This window comes from Pipra filicauda, unplaced genomic scaffold, assembly GCF_003945595.2.
Source record: "Pipra filicauda isolate LSUMZ 115617 unplaced genomic scaffold, ASM394559v2 scaffold297_size1274073_pilon, whole genome shotgun sequence".
In the NCBI taxonomy this organism is placed as follows: domain Eukaryota; kingdom Metazoa; phylum Chordata; class Aves; order Passeriformes; family Pipridae; genus Pipra; species Pipra filicauda.
The window spans coordinates 833,409-854,025 of record NW_024104417.1 but is presented as its reverse complement, the minus strand read 5'-3'; the positions used below and the strand labels follow the sequence as shown (position 1 = coordinate 854,025).

The window sequence follows — 20,617 nt, the reverse complement described above, 5'->3', positions numbered from 1 at the left end:
ATTTGATTCTCCTTTGCTGCGTTCCTTTGTGCTGTTACTTACCGTAGGGTCAGTGCAAAAAGAAATATCTCCAAAACCTCAACACTTTATACCTGCCTTGCACGTATAAAGTAAAGGGCTAGAAAACTATATAGAGCAGGGCTATTTTCATCTGCACTGATGTCTCAGTGAGTGACTGTTTCAGGATAGGTTTAGCAAAGGAACACTTGTACGGCTGAGGAGAGACCGTACACAAGTTTGCCACACACTTCCCCAAGGGCTGCCTGTCCGCAGCGGAACTCTGCAGGTACGTGTTCTTTAGCAACACCTGCCTCGGGCAGTACCTCCCGCCGGCTGGCGGAGCTTTCTTTGCACGGCCGTGTGCTGCCGAGCACGGGAGCGGAGCCTCCCCCACACCGAGGCGAGTCCCCGCTCCCCTTCCACCGCCCGCACTCCTTTCACTCCGCATTCGGACGCGGGTTCCCGTGCCACGAGCAGCCGGACACACGTTCCCGGGGCCGCCGCGGGAGTAGCACCGGCGGCAGCGGCGGGACAGGACGGGACGGGACGGGACGGGGGGCGCTGCCCTCGCTCCGGCTGGGGCGGGGCGGGGCGGGGGCGCGGCTGAGCGTGGCGCAGGGAGCGGCGCGGCCCCGGCTCCGCCTCTGCTCCTGCCCCGCCTGGACGGGACGGGGCGGCCCCGGGCAGGAGCGTGCGGCGGCGGCGGGAGCCTTCCTTGTCCTCCTCCTCCTTCTCCTCCTCCTCCTCGTCACCCCCTCCCCCGGTGGCTATGCGCTGCCGGGACCGCCCGGCCGAGCGGCGCTGAGGGGGCGGGCGGACAAAGGCTGCGGGCTGGTGCCGGCGCTGGGGCGCGATGGAGCGGCGCGGCGGCTGAGGCGGCTCGGTGGGGCCGAGCCGGGACGGGCCGGGCGGCAGCGGCACATGGTGCGCGGCTGGAGCCCGGTGCTGCGACCCGCGGGCGGGCCGAGGGGCCACCATGGACAACTTCTTGGCGGAGGTGAGCGCGGGCCGTTGGGATTTCCCTCCTTCTTCTCCAAAGTGGGGTCACTTTTGTGGTGCAGGATACCGGCAGCAAAGCTGCAGGGGGCTCACGAAAAATGTCGCGCGTGCGTTCCTTCGAGGGCTTCAGTTTGCAGGTATTTGCAGGAGCAGCCCCTCGGGGAGCGGGAGGCAGGGAGGGAGCTTCGCCCCTCCAATTCCCGGCCTCTCCGAGGCGGAACTCGCGGCCTCCGAGCTGGAGCGGTGCTGCCGCGGCCACTGAGTGCCCGCAGCCGGGCAGGCGCTCGGCGCTAATTGGGACTTATTAGAGCGGCAGTGGATGGAGACGCCGGTGCCGCGGCTCTGCCCCCGCAGCACTTCGTCCACCGGCGGCACCTCCCGCCCCGCGCGAAGCGGGGAGTCGCGGGCGCCCGTGCGGTCCCTGCCCCGCTCCCTGCTGCCGGCGGCGTGGCAGCCTCTGAAACTGCGCCTGGGTGGCAGCGGGGGTTCCTCCTCGGGGGTTCCCTGCGTGAAACCCGGGGAGCGCGCTTTGTCCGCCTCGCACGGGCATGAGAGGCTTCAAACGGGGGAGGTTTCGGAAGCAGGGCTGCCGTTGGGCACTCTTTGCTTAGGGTCTCTTTATTTAAGTGTGTGTTAGTAAGTATAGACGAAATCTTCTGATACAAAATGCAAAGTAAGGAGGCAGAAGTCTTGAAAGTTTTTTGAGCTTTACGGTGGTCTTGTGGATCTTGGCGACTTCAGCGTGTCGGGTGAGGAAACCAAATCAAAGGCTCCTTGCTACTAACTATTTGCTAAACGTGGTATTTGCTAAAAGTCTGAACTTGGGTCCTCTTCTGGTCGAAGTTAGCTGAATTTTATACAACAATATTTTACCGGATCAGTTCAGCCCGCCTGATGTCGACACAGCCTTATGAACATAAGGTGTCCGGGATCAATGGCTTCTGTGTGTCTGTGTTGTGCCTGTAGGTTGCTGGCAGAGCCCGCGTCTGGCTTGTGACTTCTGGTGACTGCCTGCACGCTTGCTTTAATTGCACCTCTTGCTGAAGCAGTTGCACTGTCAGGGCTGTAAATATAGGCCAGGCATCTGTTTTACAGAGCTGCGATTAAGCTGCAAAACTGTCCTTTGCCCTCATGAAATAACGTCCCTCGTGTTCTCAGGGCTGCTGTTGATGCTTCCACAAGAAAAATAGGTGATCTGTTTACTGAAATAATAATTAGTCAAATAAAAGAAGGTCATACACTTTACTACTTGTTGGCTTTTCATTTGTCAAACAACAAAAGTTCTGTCAAGGGCAATAAGAAGGAAGAAATACAGGATTAGCTTTGAAAAAGTCTGAGTTAAGTAGTAATATTACTTTTTTTTTTTCTTCCCTGTAGAGGATGTAGTCCTCACCTTTCAAAACCTTGCAAGCCATGAGCAATATGGTAATATTAGCCTAGCCTTGCAAAATTAGTCTGAAGAGTCATTTGCTCCAACACAAAGTACTGTAGCATGCCCTACATAAAGGTGAAGAAGAGTTTTCATGGTTTTGACTCCCCTATTAGCCAAAATTACTTGCTCCAGGGAGAATGCAGGTAAATTTTGCCAGTCTGTTTTACCATTTCAGCATGTATTTATGTTAATTTGTGGTTGCTGCATGTGGACTTTGATCTTTTTTAAGAACTTTGACTCCCTTTCAACATGTTGGTATTACTTTAAAAGATCAGTAAATATAGCACCTTGACTTTAATCTGCATCCAAAGTCCCACCCATAAGTATAAACATTTTCCTTTCCTCACACCAGAGCAGAGCATATGTAAATGGCATATGGGGAACGTGAGGCACAATAGCAGAAATGCACTGGGCTTGACCCAGCTACTACAGAAGAAATGTCTGTTGAAGGCACTGGATTGAGCCACTAGGTAATTTAATTTGTGTGAGGCAGACATCCTGCAGCTGCTCTTTACAAAAACATTTGCTGACTTATCTGAGGGAACTACTGTTCTTGTTAAAATAAGTTCTAGTGTGTGGAAGAAAGAGGAAGCTGGATAAAAGGCACAGGTAAAAAGCCCAGTCTGCTCTGCTGTGGTTTATCAGCAATGTAAGTCTGCTGATATAATTATATTTTGGGAGAAAAGCTGGTAGTGAGGAGGGTATATACTGGCACTTCACAGGGGTCCTCAGTGTGAGCAAGAAGCCTCTGTTCACAGCTCTGGAGGCAGGAGTGTCTTTTAATCTGTCTGTTGCAGAAAAATATTGAACAACTTAAAGGTCTTATAGGAAAAAAAACCCTGCATTATTATAGATGCTAATTGTAACCTGCTTTCAGTATAGCGTGATGCTCACTGGAACAAAATGAGGCAACTGAGTAAAACACCTCTGGAGTGCAGGAATGTGTGTCGCAGGGGAGGTTGGAACTTGCTACCGTAAGTGAGGTGTGGGATAACACCAAGCTCCCGCCAATGACCTGGTACTGCCGTCATCTGTGACTTAACAGCTTTTTGATTTCTCCGTCTTGCTGCCCAGTTTCCTTTCTTTACTATTTCTTAGTACTCTTAGCTTTTATTCTTACAGGACAACAAGTTGTCATACTTTTCTCCAGGGAGCCTTGATTTCCATCCCTGTCCCAATTTTCTAACTCAGCCAATTATAAAAAAACCATGGCTCTAAGTAAAGAATTAAGCCGGAAGAGTTTGCCCTGGAACTTACTCCCCAAAATGCTGAAAGATACTAAAGTGATAACAAAATTGCATTCTGAATACAAAGGAAAAGTGTTTTCTGAGGCTTTTAAAAAAGGCTGTTGATTGGTCTCTACTACATTACAGTCTTTGAAGAAAAGTTGGTGGTAGAATTTTAACTTTTTCAGTATATATACACTGTCATATTTGCGTATCTTAAGTATTAAAACCTGTAGAAATCCTGGAGATCCATATACAGAAATACAAGTATAGATATGTGCAATAGAGCCATTTGGCTATGCTGTTCAAAACAGCCTGAAAAAATTGTTCCCATATGTTTTACCAACAGCTAGGGTGCTCACAGGGAAGCAGTTTCCTCTGGTAGTTGAGGTCAGACTTTCCCAGTGAGAATACATCCCTGCTAAAAGGGGATGTATCCATCAGGGAAGGAGGAGAGTAATTTCCAGATGACAAGGAAGACAAGGAAATTTTGTACAAAAAAGGTAGGAGAAGGAAGCTCATACTACCTTTTCAGCATCTGAAGTTCCCAAGCAGTGCTTATCAGGGAAGCAGGGGAAGTGGATGCATAAGTCAATTTTATCTTCCTCCTCTTATGTGGTGAGTCACTTTACCCAATACATATGGTGTGTTGGACTGAACCGTGGTTGCTTTCCATGTCACAGGAGGACTCTGGCATTTGCTGGCCCAGCTGAGGTCAGAAAGGGCTTGAGGTTGGGAGGAATTTCTGTAGGTCATCTTGTCCAAACCTGCCCTCTGAGCTCGTGCTCAGCTCCTGGGGAGTTTGCAGCACAGTGTGCGTAGCGGTGGCTGCAGGGATTGTTTGGGCTTAGCTGCTGCCAAACTTAAAAGACAAAGGATTTCCCCTGCCCCATAATTTCCACAACTGGAGGAGAAAAACTGTCTCCTGCCTTCTGTCTAGCATGTCTGGGTTGCTGATGTTGAAGGAGATAATTATAAAGGCATCACCATCATAGAAGCTAATGTTCCTCCAGTGCTGCACAGGTGTTTATTTGAAAGTGCAGGGTAGCCTCCTTTTAGGCACAGCAGATATTATGTGTCTGGCATGCTCTTATTTTTAGGAATGCCATTGGTACCTCGAGTTCAGGAGGGTTTCCTTCATTTCTGCTTTCCACAGTTGCACGTTTGCTTGTGTACCCTCTTTTAAGGAAAGGGCTCCCAGTATGTGTCCTGAAGAAGCAGGTGTTAAACTTCACTCTGTTGAAAGGATATGGGTCAGAAGTTTGAACTTAGCTTCAGGGAGCTGTCAGAGGAGATATCTGCTTGAACCTGGAAGCCCTTATTTCAGTTATGCAGCTTGCAGAAAACTTTTCCTTGGTGCTCCCTTGCAACATCTGGAAGAACACAGCCTCACAGCACTGAGTCCTTTGAGGGCTTCACCGTCTCCTGCAACCAAGTGGCTTTATGTCGGGGTTTGACCTATCTGGATGTCAGGCACTCACCGAAGCCACTCATTCTCTGCAGCTGGAAGAGGGAGAGAAAATACAGCAAAGCATTCATGGGTTGAGATAAGGGCTGGGAGAGATCACTCGCCAAATACCGTCACAAGCAAAACAGACTTGAATTGGGGATATTAATTGAATTTATTACCAACAAAATCAGAGCAGGGTAATGAGAAGGAAAATAAATCTTAAAAACACCTTCCCTCCTTCCCAAGCTCTACCTCCTATCCTCCATCAGTGCAGGGAAACGGGGAGTGGGGGTTATGGTCAGTTCATCACAGATTGTTCTGCTTCTGCTGAGGGAGAGGAGTCCTTCCTCCACTCCAGCATGGGCCTCCCACGGGTTCACAGCCTCCGCTCAGCCATCCACCTGCTCCGGCGTGGGTGTCTTCCATATTCTCACTCCGCTTTTCTCTGGCTGCAGTTACATCTGCCTAATAACTTTTTATTTTTTTCTTCTTAAATATGTTATCACAGAGGTGTTACCACCATTTCTGATGGGCCCAGCCTTGGCCAGTGGCTGGCATTGGCTCTGCTGGACATGGAGGAAGCTTCTAGCAGCTTCTCACAGAAGCCACCCTGGTAGCCCCCCCACTACCAGAAACTGACCATGCAAACCCAATACACCTTGGCACTTGCAAGGTTATTCTCTTAAAGAGAAAATCTGGTGATGCCAATAAATACCTGTATTGATATACATGGGTTCTGGCTGTGCTGCGCAGAATAGTGTACCTGTTTAGGACAACCTTGGACGTCTCCCCAGTTTTCATCTAGAAGTGTTTTAATGATAGCACAAGCACAGGTCTGATGTTCCAGCTTTTGGTATTAGTATAAGCTGTGTAGCTTACACCAGCAAAGTTGCCTTTCAACTGGTGGGGCAAAACCATCATCCCATGAGCAATGGCATAAAAGGTTCTGCTTCTGGAGAGCTTCTGAGTGCCAAATACATGCCAAGCAGAAAGAGTGACTCTCTTGGCTGTTGATGTTGGCTGTGTTCTGCAAAGTTTCTGAGCTGTGACTTCTTCTCAGATTTAGGTTTTTTAAAAACTGATGGTTGTTTCGTCGACAGTTATTTTTAGTTTAATTAGAGTGCATTACATTTTGAATAGAAAATGTTTCAAGAGAACTCAGGAGTACCTTGCTAAACCAGAAAAAAAAGAAAGTTTTTGCAGGTTTATTTCTCCAAGTTGGAAAACACATTCAGCTCATCAGTAACACATCATTGTCACTGCCCACTACACGTACTTCACATGTGCCTTTCATAAGACAAATCTGTGCAACTGAAGCATAGTTGTTGTCACTGGGCTGGAGCCTAGCAACCCTGCTGGCATGACACATATTGCAAAATGACACAAGAATTCTCTTAAAGCTGCAAAATACATAAGTACTGAAGTTGGCAATAGAGGCTCTACGTTGTGCAGGGTCTGCTCATGGTTTTTTTTATATGTTCAGCCAGACTTCAACCAAGGGATAACCGTGAAACCCACCGTTACAGAAAACTTGGCTGTTTCTGAGTCTTTGGTTTTTTTACTTTCTAGTGACACCTCACTGAAATGTTACTTCTTTTTTGGTCTTTTCCCTAACTGTATGTTTGTGTTAGCACTTTGTGTGTAAGCTATTTTGCTCTAACAAGATTTTCTTCTTTGTGTGTTTTTATTTGGTGAGCACTGTTTCTGGGTGATACTGAAGGCTGTGAACCTCTTCAGCTCCTTTTTGGTTTCAGAGCTGTTGCACAGCCTGCTGCCTGGTAAAAGGGAATTGTGTTTGAAAGCATGGCCAGTCCCAACTAATTCTGAAGCCGAGTGACATGGGCTTTTACCAGAAATTCTCCACATTTTTATCCATGATTCTGTGATGGCAGGAGGGGACCATATTGTGGGAGAGAGGGAAGCAAAAAGGAAGGGTAGCTTGAGATTCCTGTGTCACATGGAGAGTTTAGCGTGCTGGTCCAAAGAGTAACCTGAGAAACCCTTCAACCTTTCAGTGCTTTTGTTGCCCCAGTGCGCCTCAAAAGATAGAATGAAAAGTTTGGGGTCCCTTATCAATAATTATGCATGGTTGTACCATGTTGGGCTTCTTTGGTGGTGATCTTGAGTTTTGGTCTGGTAAGACCAATATAGTCTCATTAATCTGTTTTTTGGCTTTAGAAGACAGCTGGAGGAAAACTGGTAGGTCCCTGGCTCTGTATGCGGGTGCATATGTGTGAATATTTGTATACAGTGTCACTGTCTTTGCACAGAAAAATCCAGACCTGACCCCTAGCAAGTGAATAATGTGCCTCCTTTTTATTTTTATTTTTAATTTCAATATGGATAGTGAATATTGATGTAACTTCAAAAAAATTTCTAGCAAGAAATTTTTTGTGTCACAAATCTTTTTGTGTCTCTTGGGTGGGTGCAGACCTGGTGGAAGGTGCAGCAGCCTCCAAGCAAGGGGCAGAAGCAGCAGCTCCACCCCTTGAATGTCCAGTGTTTTGACTGTATGCCCAGCACAGTTCTGGAGGGAAGCGTGTCCTCTGGGTAGTTTTATCTCACCAACCTTTTTGGCTGTGGGGCCAGTATTTTTCCTTAGTGAATCACCATCCCAAACTGTGGTTAGAGCCAGGAACATAGTTTTGGTTGGAGCACCAGTAGAAGAGCAGAAGGTAAAAAGTCACTTTAAATTAAGGCTTCAGCTGAGGGGGCAAAAAAAAGAATTACCAGCCTTAAGTCACTAATTGTGGCAACTTTACAAGTTTTGGGATGCGACCTCAAAACTTGCCAGATTGATTATGACTTCAGGCATGTGTTAGAGGCTCATGGCTTAGGTGTTCTCATTTCTCTTGACTTTACTGATATTTATCATTATGACACATTTTAAAGCATTACTGAGACATAAAGGAGGATCGTTTGGTGTTAGGATGACAGCTAAGGGCAAATTACTGTGTTTTAGGTATTATTGGTTCATATTTTGCATGATGGCTTTTTTTTTTTAAATTATTTAGAATTTTCTAAGATATCCTATATCTGAAATCTTAGCGTTATCCATTGCCCATATTTACTGTGATGCAACTTTGTTTTGGACAACACCCTGATTCAGAAAGGTTAAGTGGATTATCCTTTTCTTAAGAAGTCTGCTAAGTAGCTCAAACGCTCCATTCTTTTAAAGACAGAACTTTTCAAAGTAGGATTTCAGAATGGGAAATGATATTGAATATGCTCCAGCTCTGCCTTGTGAAATAAACTATATTCCTGCCGAAGAAGAAACTACAACTTTGTTGCATGGAAAGTATGAGCATTAAATGGGAAAAATATACTGGGAAAGGTTCATTAGGAGACGATAACGAGTAAAGATTTCCTTGTATTTCTAAAGGTTTCTGTGAGAAGTAGGAGGATGTTGGGGGAGAATATACTGTCCACTCCTAGACTAATTTCTGCCAAGTCAGTGATCAGTATTGTCATCTCAGCTAGGTCCAAATATCATTTATGCTTGTTCCCCATATCCTCAGCTGGGACAGCCAGCGAAGGGGTGTCTGTCAGCTTTTCTGTGGGATGTTGTTCCATGAACACCATGACTGGCCAGACACTTTTCCACTGCAAACCAGTGACTGATTGGGGAAGGCTGCTGAGCTGTTTCAGCTGTAAACATGTCATACCTGTGCATGTTTTACTCATAAATACTCGCTCTCTATTTAGGTACTGTTTTCCTTTGTGGCCAAGTGACTCGGTCTAGCCTGTGAAAGCCTTCTTATTTGGTAGAAAGTTTAGAGGTTTGTGTTGCCTTATTTTTTTTCATCAAAATCCCAAACATGAGTGATGTTGGAGTAACCTGATAATACGTTTTTCCTTGTTGAATAGGTTATTAGGGACTGACGCAATTTTGGTTCACATTGGAAGCATGGCCGAACACACTGGGTTGTGTTTGGTTTTACTGGACAAAGTTATTTCCATTTTCTGTAAACTCCTCTGTGGAGGGGTTTAAAACACAATTTCTGTATGAGATCTTGTAGTTTTTCGTAGTGTGAAATTATTCTTAGGTATTTTTCACCAAGGAGTAGCCACAGTCAATGGCTGGAAAAAAAACCCCAAGGAACACTTCAGCCCTTTTAAGGCTTTGAGAAAATGTTTGCAGTTAACCCTGTGTATAGAAGGAAGTCTTCAAAAATGAAAGGTTCTGATCACTTGGATGGTTTTCTAAACTTGCACTGAAAATTCAAATGCAGTACACTTTAGGCTGGATTTCTTATATGTCTCAACGACGTTGTCCCCAGTGGGTAAATATGAGCATATTGGAGCAGAGCCTAAATGTGGGAGTTGGTGTAATACTTTTTACTACTTCTAGGATTAATGGCATGCTGAAGGAAAACATTCTGGAGGGTAGACTGTACTCCTGTACTGTCCAGTGGCCTGCCAGACTTCAGAATTGAATAGGGTTCCTGTATTTGTATGTTAATACATTATAGCAAATACATAAATTGCTTCAGTGAGCCATTTTGCCTGGTTTATGGTATCAGACTTTCCTTTCTTTGAAAGTATGTCATTTTCATCTTGTGGCAAGCTTCACTAGAGGCTTTTGACTGAATATGAAGCTAAGGTGAATGTTCAAGTAATCAATATTCTTTTTAATCCATCTCTTAGGTGGATTAAATGTTTCTATGATTTTTTTTTTTGTTTTGGTTCTGGTTTGTTCCAAATGAAGGAAAGAGGAAGGAAGACAGGGGAGCTCAGCAACAGACTTCAGGGGCCAAGCTGTGCCTCCACACCTGATCCTGGTTGACGGCATACAGAGGGAGAAGGGCTGTGCTGGAGGACTCAGGAAATAAAAGACTAAGTGCCCTTTGATGTGTTAGTGTTGCCTTTTCCTATATATTCTTGGGAAATTATTCATATCCTTTATTATATGTCAGTGATACAAGAGTGTGCTAATACAAGTCTGTTTTGTTTTGGAGAATGCCCTTGAGGGAGTTGCTGTAAGGACATACTAGCACAGGAAAGTGTTTGGTTGTTGCTTTTTCCCCTGGGGGCAAAATTATGTTTGCACCTTGAACAAGTTTACCTAAGGGCGTTTTATCATGGCACATCTGCCTCTATACTGGGGGTGCCATTAAAAGTACTGGGAGTCTTTTGGATTGTGTTCTCTGTTCTTAACTTCTTGACATGGCAATGCTGGTAGAGTGGCACCCTGATGCCCAAGCCTGCTATCATGGTTTCAGAGTCAGGATTGATTGTGGTGCCTGTAGCATAACCTCGGGTGGAGACCTGAGGCTCAAATTGTTGCTGAGTCCCAGCTCCCAGTAACTTCACCCCAAATCTTTTGTTTCGCTTTCTCTTACAAACTTTCAAAAGGCTTTAGAAAACTTTTGATGAACTTTCCAGCATCTGGAGAAAAGTAGTTCTGGAGAGCATTTAGAACTGTGAAAGTGGTGCTACTGGCAAAGCCTTATGTGGTTTTTGTGTTGTGTGCTGCACATGTCTGTTGTCCTTCCTGGTCTTGCTGACAGAAGGGCAGGATTTATCTGGAAAGATTATCATGCCTTCTCTTTTGCATTCAGCCAAACTCCCCTGGTTTTGGGGACAGGAGATAAGAGAAGTTTATTCCTTGTTTTGAAAAAGCATTGATGTTTATAGCATTATCGGAAATAGGTTATTTGGTCCTATTTTAGTTACTGTTGTTTAGTGTGACATTAAAATGTTTTCTCAGATGAAGTTAAATATATTTGTTAAGAGAATGGGATTGTTTTTCTTATGAAGTTGTTTACCTTGATGAAAAGTCAATTCCTTTTGTTTAATGTACCCGTCTGGTTTACAGAACCAGCGGAGATCATTTCTATTTGACCATTTTAGTGGGTCAAAACCCAACTATGCATCTTGGTTAGGGAATGTTTTTATGTGCTTCAGAAAGGAGCCAAGTTGGCAGGACACTGGAGTTCACGTCAGGACGAGGAGTAGATGCTCATTCTGTAGGTCAGACTTCTTGCTTTGTTGGTCATCTTGGATCTCTTCCCCTTATTAAATATAGACTGTGGTTTTGTGATTAGGGTTTATCTCCTCATTACAGCTTTCTAGTGATGGGTACGCTGATTAGGTTTGTTTGGTGTGCCCAATCACTTAGTATATTCCCTGGAAGAAAATAAGAGCAGCGTTTACAGCAGGGTTTTGAAGGGTGGCATTTCCTGCTGCTCTTCAGACCGTGTACCAGGAGGAGTATCCGATGAAGTGAGCTCTTTGTTCTTGAAACTCCAGTTGGATTCTGCTATGTGATACTTGATAAGCTATTTCAAGGAATAAACATACGCAGCAACTTTGTGCTAGAAAATGTAATTTGTGCAGCAGCCCTTTTTTTTCTGCCCTGAAATAATATTTCTAATATTTTGCATGCCAAATCTGAGAAGTTTTAACAATTGATAGATGGGATTTTGGCATAAAGTTGCACAGCACTTAAAGCAAAAGACTGATTCTCTATTTGTGTTAGTTTTGAGAATCTCTGTTCCTAGTTTCTATTTCTATCACACCATTTCTACTGTCGTTTTGCTTTGGTAATCCAGTACCTTAAATGACTAGGGCTCTGGTGCAGTAGTAAACTCCCTGGGTTTTTCTTAAACAGAAGCCCATGAAAAAACTGAATTGCAGTGTGATGAAATAGTTGTATTAAACTTTTACTGTGTAGTTACACCTTTGTCAGTAGGATGCCTTTGTACCATGCAGTTAAGGTGGAGATGTCATCAGTAGCTGTTGGAGGACAGAAAGTGGTACCCTATTCTGTGTATTTTCTTGTGAGCATCCAGTGGTCCTTTGTTGTTGTCTTGTTCTTAGCCGTTCTTAGGGTGCAGAGGGAAAACATTGAGTCGTGGGATCCTTTTCCTTCAGATAATGATTCAACAGTTACTATGTTCCAGGTGCTTCTCAAGTCAGGCAAATACAAACTGTAGTTCTGAATTTTGATTTCTTGAACTTGTGTGCCACTTACAGAAACACTCCTTTATATTGCTTGGAATTATATGATTAAAAAGTGCACAATTGCTTTATACAGTCAGAGAGGCCACAAAAGCTTTGCCGTTTTCCTGGGATTTTTTTTTTTTTTCTGCTGTAAAGCATCAGAGGTTTTGGTAGGCAGCATGAACTGTGGCTGTCCAGGAGCACAGGGTCGTGTCTCCTGCTCTGCATGTAGGTGAGAGTTGTCCCTCGTTAGGCAAGAAGAGTGGGTGCATATGAATCAGTGGCTAAATTGAAGGGACAAAAAGGGCTTAAGGCAGCAAAGGTCCAGACAACTGCAGCAACAGGTCACAGGTCATGCTCTTGCAGGGATGGCCCCAGGCACTCCTGGGGAGGCAGAGGAGGGGAGACTCTGAGCAGGAGCACATGCTTTAGCAGGATAGCTTCTCAAAGGGGTCTTCTTGTTGGATGGGACAGCAGTGACTGAAAGGTACTGCTTTAAAATGCATGAATTAAGCTTGTTTTGGCTTTGCAATTCCTGTCAAAGTTGAAGAATAATCTTAAATTGATGTTGTCTGGCCAGCTGGAGGTTTTCTACCTGTAGGTTTTGAGTGTGTATTTGCTGGTTAGGTGTCTGATATTATAGAATCATAGAATATCCTAAGTTGGAAGGGACCCACATGAATCATCAAAATCCTGGCCCTGCGCAGGACCACCCAAAGAATCACACCATGTACCTGCACTAGTCATCAGAGAGATCAGTGTCTGCCCCTTTGCTTCTCCTTGTGAGGAAGTTGTAGACTGCTATAAGGTCTCCCCTCAGTTTCCTCTTCTCCAGGCTGAACAAGCCAAGTGACCTCAGCCACTTCTTGTATGGCTCCCACTCTGGAGTCTTCACCATCTTCATTGCCATCCTTTGGATGACCTCTAATAGCTTTATACCTTTTTTATATTGTGGTGCCCCAAACTGCACACAATATTCAAGGTGAGGCCACACCAGTGCAGAGCAGAGGGGGACAATCCCCTCCCTCGACCGGCTGGTGATGCTTTGCCTGATGCCCCCCAGGACATGGTTGGCCCTCCTGGCTGCCAGGGCACTGCTGACTCATTCTATTTGCCATCAAACCAGACCCCGAGGTCCTTTTCCGCCTTGCTGCTCTCCAGCATCTCGTTCCCCGGTCTGTACGAACATCCGGGGCTGCCCCATCCCAGGTACAGAATCCGGCACTTGCCCTCGTTAAACTTATATGGTTGGTGATTGCCCAGCCCTCTAATATGTCTAGGTCTCTCTACAGGGCCTCTCTGCCTTTGAGATAGTCAACAGTTACTCCCTTTATAAATGCCCACACTTTGGAAAGTCTTGGATTTTATAGTGGTCTTTTTAAGTATCTTTTTTTTTAGTGGTATTGAACAGTGATGTGGTTCTGGATAGTTTCATATGGATTTATTGGAGAAGTCTGGGGTTATTCTTGAGAAAGCTGCGGTAGCGTATGTCATAAAAAATAGGACTCTGGCATTTGTTAGTACTGCTTCATGGGTGGCAAAAATTACTGTAGTAAAATTTGCCCTTTTTAGTTTTATTGACACTGAAGTTCCTACTTGGTATAATCATGATCATTTTCTCTGCTAATTTTGTTCCAGACACTATACCAGAGTAACTAATAGTCAGCAAGTGGCTCTTTCTCTCTGGAATTCCAGTTATGGTACTACCACTTGTTCTTCAGGAAACAGCTGGATTTTTATCAGGTCTTTGTAACTTAGAAGAGGGAAAAATTTTGAGAGGTCTCTGTCACATGGCAAGTGCTTTATTGCTGAGGCTGCTGGAGGTAGTCTGTGCTTGGGACCATTGGGAAGTTTGGTCTTTACCACTTCACTTGTGGAAGGGTCTTAGACCACCTGGAAGCTAAGATGCTACTTGTATGTGCTTGAAAAGGCTGTGCCAGTAAGCTCAAAGGTGTGTGTGTATATATATAAGCTGCTGCTTTGTTTGTGGGTGTGTATCTTTATTTATCTTCCTGATATTTTATTGTACTCCAGCCGCAATGCTCTGGATCTTGCTTCCTTTCCCTGTATACCAATGAGGAGGAAAAGGGTGGGGGAAAATAATACCTTGTATTGTTTGCTAGTCTAGATCTAAACATGATATATGTGCCTTCTATTAACCTGTTGTTCCTTGCTAAGGCTGGTGTTACCTAATGTTCTTGTGTATTGCACATGGGGTTTTTTCCCATTCCCTAAATTTAAGTGATCTGGTGTACCTCCCGTCTGCCTAGGAGGAAATATATGACAATGAGTTGTTTCAAAATTATTTAAAAGCAAAAAAATGTGATTGGTTTGCATATCTGCTCTCTCTTTCCAACTTTTGTAGTTGGAATTAACCGAGGCAGTAAAAAAAAATAAAAATTGCTGTTTGTTTGTTTATTTTTCAGTGTCCTGGGAATTTTGTTTGACAGCTCAAAAGCCATACTGAGCAAGAATAACAGAAATGTCTGAATAGCTGAAAGCTTAAATTCCCTGCTGGAAAGGTGGTTTGTTGTGGAGAAAGAAATAAGTTCAGAAGTGGTAACCATTAGTGGCTATAAATAAAGTTACTCATTTAGGCTCTCAGATGGATAAAAGAGAGAGGTTGTTCCAGTTTTTCATCTTTACCATGTGGTAAAAATTAAGGTATGTCATGCCCTGTGATTTTTTAGATGGCTTTAAAAATAACTGTACTTGTGCTGTTTTCTGCTCAAAGGAAGGTTTTTAAGTGTAGTTGCAAAAAACAGCAAAAACTGTTTGGCCTAGTCTGAAATAAATACATGAGTTTATGAATCATTTCACTTTTAATAAATTGTGTTCCCTGCAGGGCAGCATCTGTATTCTGTCAGTACATTTACAGTTCTGATAAAACACTGAATTTTGTTTTTAATCCATACCTGTGATCATGGGAGCAACATGGAAAAGGTGTAGGGAGGAGCTATTGTGTACCTGGTGGGTCAGTGGGTCTTGTGTTTTGAAAAATAAAACCTGGTTTGCAACCTCATGAAGGAGCAGACTGATTTTTTTCTTGGGGACAACAGCCATGGCAGTGAGGAGCTTGCAACAAACCAGCCTGAAGTAGTAATGCACTGGGACTCCCCTTTGGACCCTGGCAGAGTCCTGAAGACCCCAGAGGTTCTCTATTGGGTTTGGGATCAACTTCAGACAAAAGGCTAGTCTTCCTAGTCTCCAGGTGTTGGGATTAACCTTCTTCAGAAGGGCACCATGAGCAGTCTGGGTCATTGGGTGTCCTTATTGCATACGGTGCTGACCCTGTAAATTACATTTTTAGTTTAAAAGTCTTTGTTTGAGAAGCAGCTATCTTCTATGCTTAGCTGTGTTTTGTCAGTGAAGTGACAAAGTGAAGAACTTGGGTGCTCTGTGGTGAACTTACCACTGGCTGCCGCAAGAGAGGAACCCCGAAGAGGAGATACAAGGACTCTCTGAAACAACATCTCAGCCTTGGCCACATTGCTCTTCATCACTGGTCTTCTCTGGCCTCCAGTCGGGAGGTCTGGAGACACACAATCCATAACGCTGCTGCTTCTTTTGAGAACGCACGCAGGATCACCATCAAGAGAAAAGACAACGCAGAAAGAACCAGGTCTTGCCGATACCATCCAAGGAGTCTTTCTGCTGTGCCTTTTGCAACCAGACTTCTTTATCGCACAGTGGCCTCTTTAGCCACCAGCACACTTGTAGCAAATGTGGGTAGAGCCCTTCCCAAATCTTCATTCATGAAGCCTAGCCATGATGAATTAACCTCTCTTTGACTTCAGTGGTGCAGAACTAGGATGCTTATCTTTAGACCCAGATTTTTTTCTGCCTTAGTGTTGGCTGACCAAACACTGACATGTGTCATGTCCTCTTTCCCCTTTAGTGCCAAGTCCATTTGTGGACATTTTACACTTCTCAGGCTCCTTTGGAAAATAATAATAAAGATGCAATACTCTTGGGCTTATCCTGAGTCCGAAGCTTATCACTGAGTGCCCTCCTCATTGTATCTTCCAGCTCTCTGTGTGCATTTTGCCCAGCAGCTCTTCCAAGGCTGAGGGTGCTGTTATAAAAGTCTCTCCTGAGCCACAGAGGATGCAGGTGAGCAGACTGTTCTCAGTCTGTGAGTTTTGCTTCTCTTATCAGCAGATGTTGGCAGTTTCCAAACAAGCAGCTGCAATAGCAGCTTCTGACTGGGCAGGAGCAGGAGGTTGCTGGGGAAGCAAAGGTTTGTGGATGGATAGGTTTAAAGGCACAGGAGAGTTTTAGGGTTTTGGTGATCTGTAGCTAAGCTATGCGATCATGGCTAAAGATAAAGAAACCCAAAACAAGCAGTGGGAGTTAGTGTTGAGGCTTGGGTTTCTAAAATTTGATGCCTTGACCTGCATAGTAACAGGTTGTATAATTTTTTTCCATGGAGATATAGCTCCTGATGTTGTTCTACTTAAAGTAAGTAAAAACATCTTGATTCAGCAAGATTGGTAATCCTAGGATGAATATAAGGTACAGTTTCACCTGAGTTAGAGAAGAGTCATAGTGTGTTTAAGTATTTTCAGAAATACCTTCTAGTATTGCACCTAGCTGGGTGCAAGTCACTTGGCCTCTTACACATCATAATCCTAGCCTGCTGTGTGAGAGTTAATGAACATCTAGGGAAAGACATCCCTAACCATGACAGGGAAGGTTAAACGTCTTTAAAGGCCTTTAAAGATCTCTTCCAACTTCAACCAGTCCAGGACTCTGTGAATACTGTCCCTGTTGGGACTCAGAAAACCCCCAAAAATCCACTTAGCAGTAACCAGGAAAAAAATTATTAAAATCCAGGATGTAATTACTGCTGATCTTGATACAAATTATATTTACGTAGTAGTGATCCTGGTTCAAGCATAGCTTCTGCAAATCTGCCCTCACACTTACTGAGATGCGCACCGCAGTGCCCCTCTGCATTGCCGCCATAGCTGCCAGGTGGGTAACAGTGGGTGGCACAGCCCCACGCAAGACCTGCTGCCATGTTACCCTTTACCACACAATGCTGGTGTGGCCTCCTCATCCATGTCCGTCCCACTGGGGACAAAGGCAGGAAGTTTCTGCCACAATTGAGTCTCTATGCTCTTTCCACGGACGTGGCTTTGTTAATGGATGACTTGTCTAACCACCACTTTTTAACTCGTCTCAGGATCATTATACATTGATTTGTACGTTGACTGTAGAGCTGCTTTGATTGCAGACGTATTCCTGGAAAGCCAGAAATCAGTTTCTTATTTCTACTTAATTTTTTTTAATGAAGCCACCAAGCCATCTCATGGCATGTGTTGAGGGCAGAACACTTGCCTCTAGCGGCTTTTGTAGTGAAGATTCACTTTTTGTAGTGAAGACTCAAAAAAGTCCCAAGTTGGAGACATGATGCAGAAAATAGACTTAAAGAAAAACTGGATGTCTCTGTTTTCTCAAAATGAGCAGGAAGAAGCTGCGGATGACATTATACATTATTGTGTAAAGTAGTAACTGTTTTACAGGGCAAGCAGTGTTCCACACCTGTGGCACAGCATGGTCCCTGTTACTCATACGGCTGCCTCGGGAACAGCAGGTGTGGTTGTGTGTGCTCTCAGGGTGATCCGTCACCAGCCTATGCTCAGTCTTGAGTATTCGAGAATCAACTTGCTGGGGAAAACTTCTGCTGGAAGCTTTCTTTCGCAAGAGAAGAATTATTGAATGAATCACATCTTTTATTTCTGTAAACTTGTCCATAAATCATTTTTAGACAGAAAATAAATGGATACGATTTTATCTGAGGGAAAGACTTGTACAGCATAAAAAAAACCAAACAAGCTTCTTGCAAGTAGGCTGAAGTTGTGTATTACCTCTGGAAGTTGGACATGTTTGAGAAAGGTCTTAATGGGATCTGGAGGAATAAAAATGGAGCATGTGTCTCTTCATACTTCTAGCTACGAGCTTAGATTCTGTAGTTTTCCTGTACAAATGGGATCTTGCTTATGTGAATATGAGGTGTGGATTTAATTCCTAGGAGAAGAAAACGTCATGAAAGCACGTGTATATCTGAAAATAGACACAAAAGTTCTGGTGGTCACATTTGCGCATAAACAAACATGCTTGTGTCTGTCAGAAGATGAAAGGGAGCTGAAAACGTGACCAAAACAATGTTGTGTTGGTGCTCTCTTCGAAGATCTATGTTCTGTGATAAACATGCTGCCACAATTGAGCCGTCCTTGTCTCATGAGTGAGCAGCTAGAATTATGATGAAATTATAGTCACTTCTTCAAAATAAAGACAAGTTGATACTTGAAACAACAGGGAACCTGTAGGAAGACTGAGCAAGGGGGAAAGTGATGTCATATGAATAATGCTCTTGTGGGATTTGAATGATTTAAACTGCATTGCTACATCTGCCAAAGACTTGCAGCCTTCAAGAAGTAATTCACTCTGCTTTTGCTGTGGTGGTTGTCCAGTTGCAAAACACTACAGGGTTTTCCATTTCCAGTATGTTTTTCCTTTTTCCTGGGTAGAGAGGTGTAGTGCATAAAGCTCTTACCCTCCCTGAGAGCTTGTACCAATGCAAATAAAACCAGATCTACTGCCTGTGCTAAGCAAGGGGCCAAGTTCTGGATGACTTGCTTGGAGGAGGAGTAGGCACATAGTCCCTGTGGCTTGCAATATTTTCCACTGCACACATGAAAATGGTATGGAACTCAGAGGACTCAAAATTAATTTCCTTACAGGTGAGGAAATCTCTGTTCCTCCCTGCAGAATGAAGTATTTTATATGCTGCATCAGGGGTTAAAGATAGTACGTACAGTAAGCAGAAAGTTATTGCTCTATTTTGAGATGATGATTTATGACTTCTTTAAAAAGAAAATTGGTTCTGTTTAGGGTCAAGTGTTTTTGACCAGCCAAATAAAAACTTGGAGAAAGTTGATATGGAGTTGGCAGTGGAGGAATGCATTGCTACTGCAACATTTATTTGGAGTAAAGCGTAAGTGGCTTTTCATGTTTACTACTGTCCTAGAGTTCAGGAGTGCTGCAGAGGCACCAGCTTCAGCAGAACTACCTTGTGAGGTTGAGTTTTCTAGTAATAATGAGCAAGATGCTTCTCAGATGTTTTACCAGTCTGAGATTAGTAATAACAGACTGATTTTTTTATTTTTTGAAGAGTAAAAATACAATTTTGGCTAAAGCTGTCTGAATATATTTAGTGACATGCCTAAAAAAAAAAATCACTTTTTTTGAAATGATACTTCTGAGAGTAATTCAGTAGGCATAAGTACCCCTCCAGGTGACCAAATTGGAGCAGTTTTCCCAGAGGAGGTCTGGCCTGAAGAAACACTCATTCATTCTTGAGTGTGGGTCACGTTCACATCAGCTGAAATCAAGCATGTGCTCTTTCTGGCTGAGGAGGCTTTCCTGAATCCTCTTCTGTTCTCCAGTAATTTGCAAAAAATGCTTCTCTTTGCACAATTCCACGCTTCAGCGTTTGTGGAAAAGTTGTTTAGGTAATTTTATTTTACCTAAGAATTACTGAAAAAAAAAAAGGAAATAAAAAACCACCCAAACAGAACAAATAGCTGTTTTGTTGACTCACAGCATGGTAATATGAGAAGCGACTTCATTATTAGTATGAAAAGTAGTAAAAGATACTATGGCTGTGTTTAGGCAGAGGAAGACATTTAAATTTGTTTTAGACTTGCATTCTTTAGTGCCATAAAAATCTGATTGTAAGTACTATTAAATATGTTTTAATGTGCACTGTGTGAAGCAGTCATGGAAAACTCCCAGTTTGAGCTTGTGCAGGCATACTGTGAAGTCCATATACTCTGAGTTTTGTTTGGGTTTTTTCTTCTGCTTTTTATTATTATTATTTAAGAAAAAGGACCTCTCTCTGGGAATTGAAGAATCATTAATACTGCATTTTGAGTGCTTTTTAATTTAAGCACCCTTTTAATTTGACTTGAAATTATTGTGCAGTCACATTCTTTATAGATAATTTAAAGCTTCATCCTTGTGATGGAAAGCCTGCAACATCCTCCCAGGTCTCACAGACCGGGGGACTGCACCACACTGTGGGAAGCAGATGTTTATGGAATTGTCTGGGCTGATGTTTACAGAAGAGTTGGTTGATGTAATTCATTGCTGAGTAAAATGAACTGCCCTGCAAAGGTTCGTGCTGCTGAGTAGACATACTTTCAGAGCTAACTAAGAGAAAAGTCATGGTTCCCTGGGCTTTAGGGTCAATGAGGATTGCTTGTGAAAGCCTGCTGTCCACTGTGTTGATTCATAGCTTCCAAGCATACCTTTTGAGTGGCAGGGTGTGTGTGTGGGGAAGCTGGGAAATATAGAGCAGGGATCTGTAAATCTGTAAATCTTCTGAAGCAGTTTCCTTATGGGAGAAAAGCTTGCTTTTGTCAGAATTAAAGTTGTTGTATGATCTGTGTACGTTGTCTATCTGTTGCCTGATAGAGGTATCTTTCTACAACTGCCTGTAAGGAGGTTGTAGCCAGGTGGGGTTGGTCTCTTCTCACAAGCAGCAAGTTACAGGAC

At 43.8% G+C, this 20,617-nt stretch overlaps 1 protein-coding gene across 1 annotated transcript in view; it reads left to right on the top strand.

Annotated features, from left to right (window-relative positions):
• Positions 1–730: 730 nt before the first annotated feature.
• Positions 731–20,617, top strand: part of MYO10 (myosin X) — a 160,796-nt gene continuing 140,909 nt past the window's right edge. Inside the window, exon 1 of the mRNA XM_027738990.2 lies at positions 731–997. Within this exon, the coding sequence (XP_027594791.1) occupies positions 977–997 (21 nt within the window). The 5' untranslated portion in view covers positions 731–976. The remainder of the gene's footprint in view (positions 998–20,617) is intronic.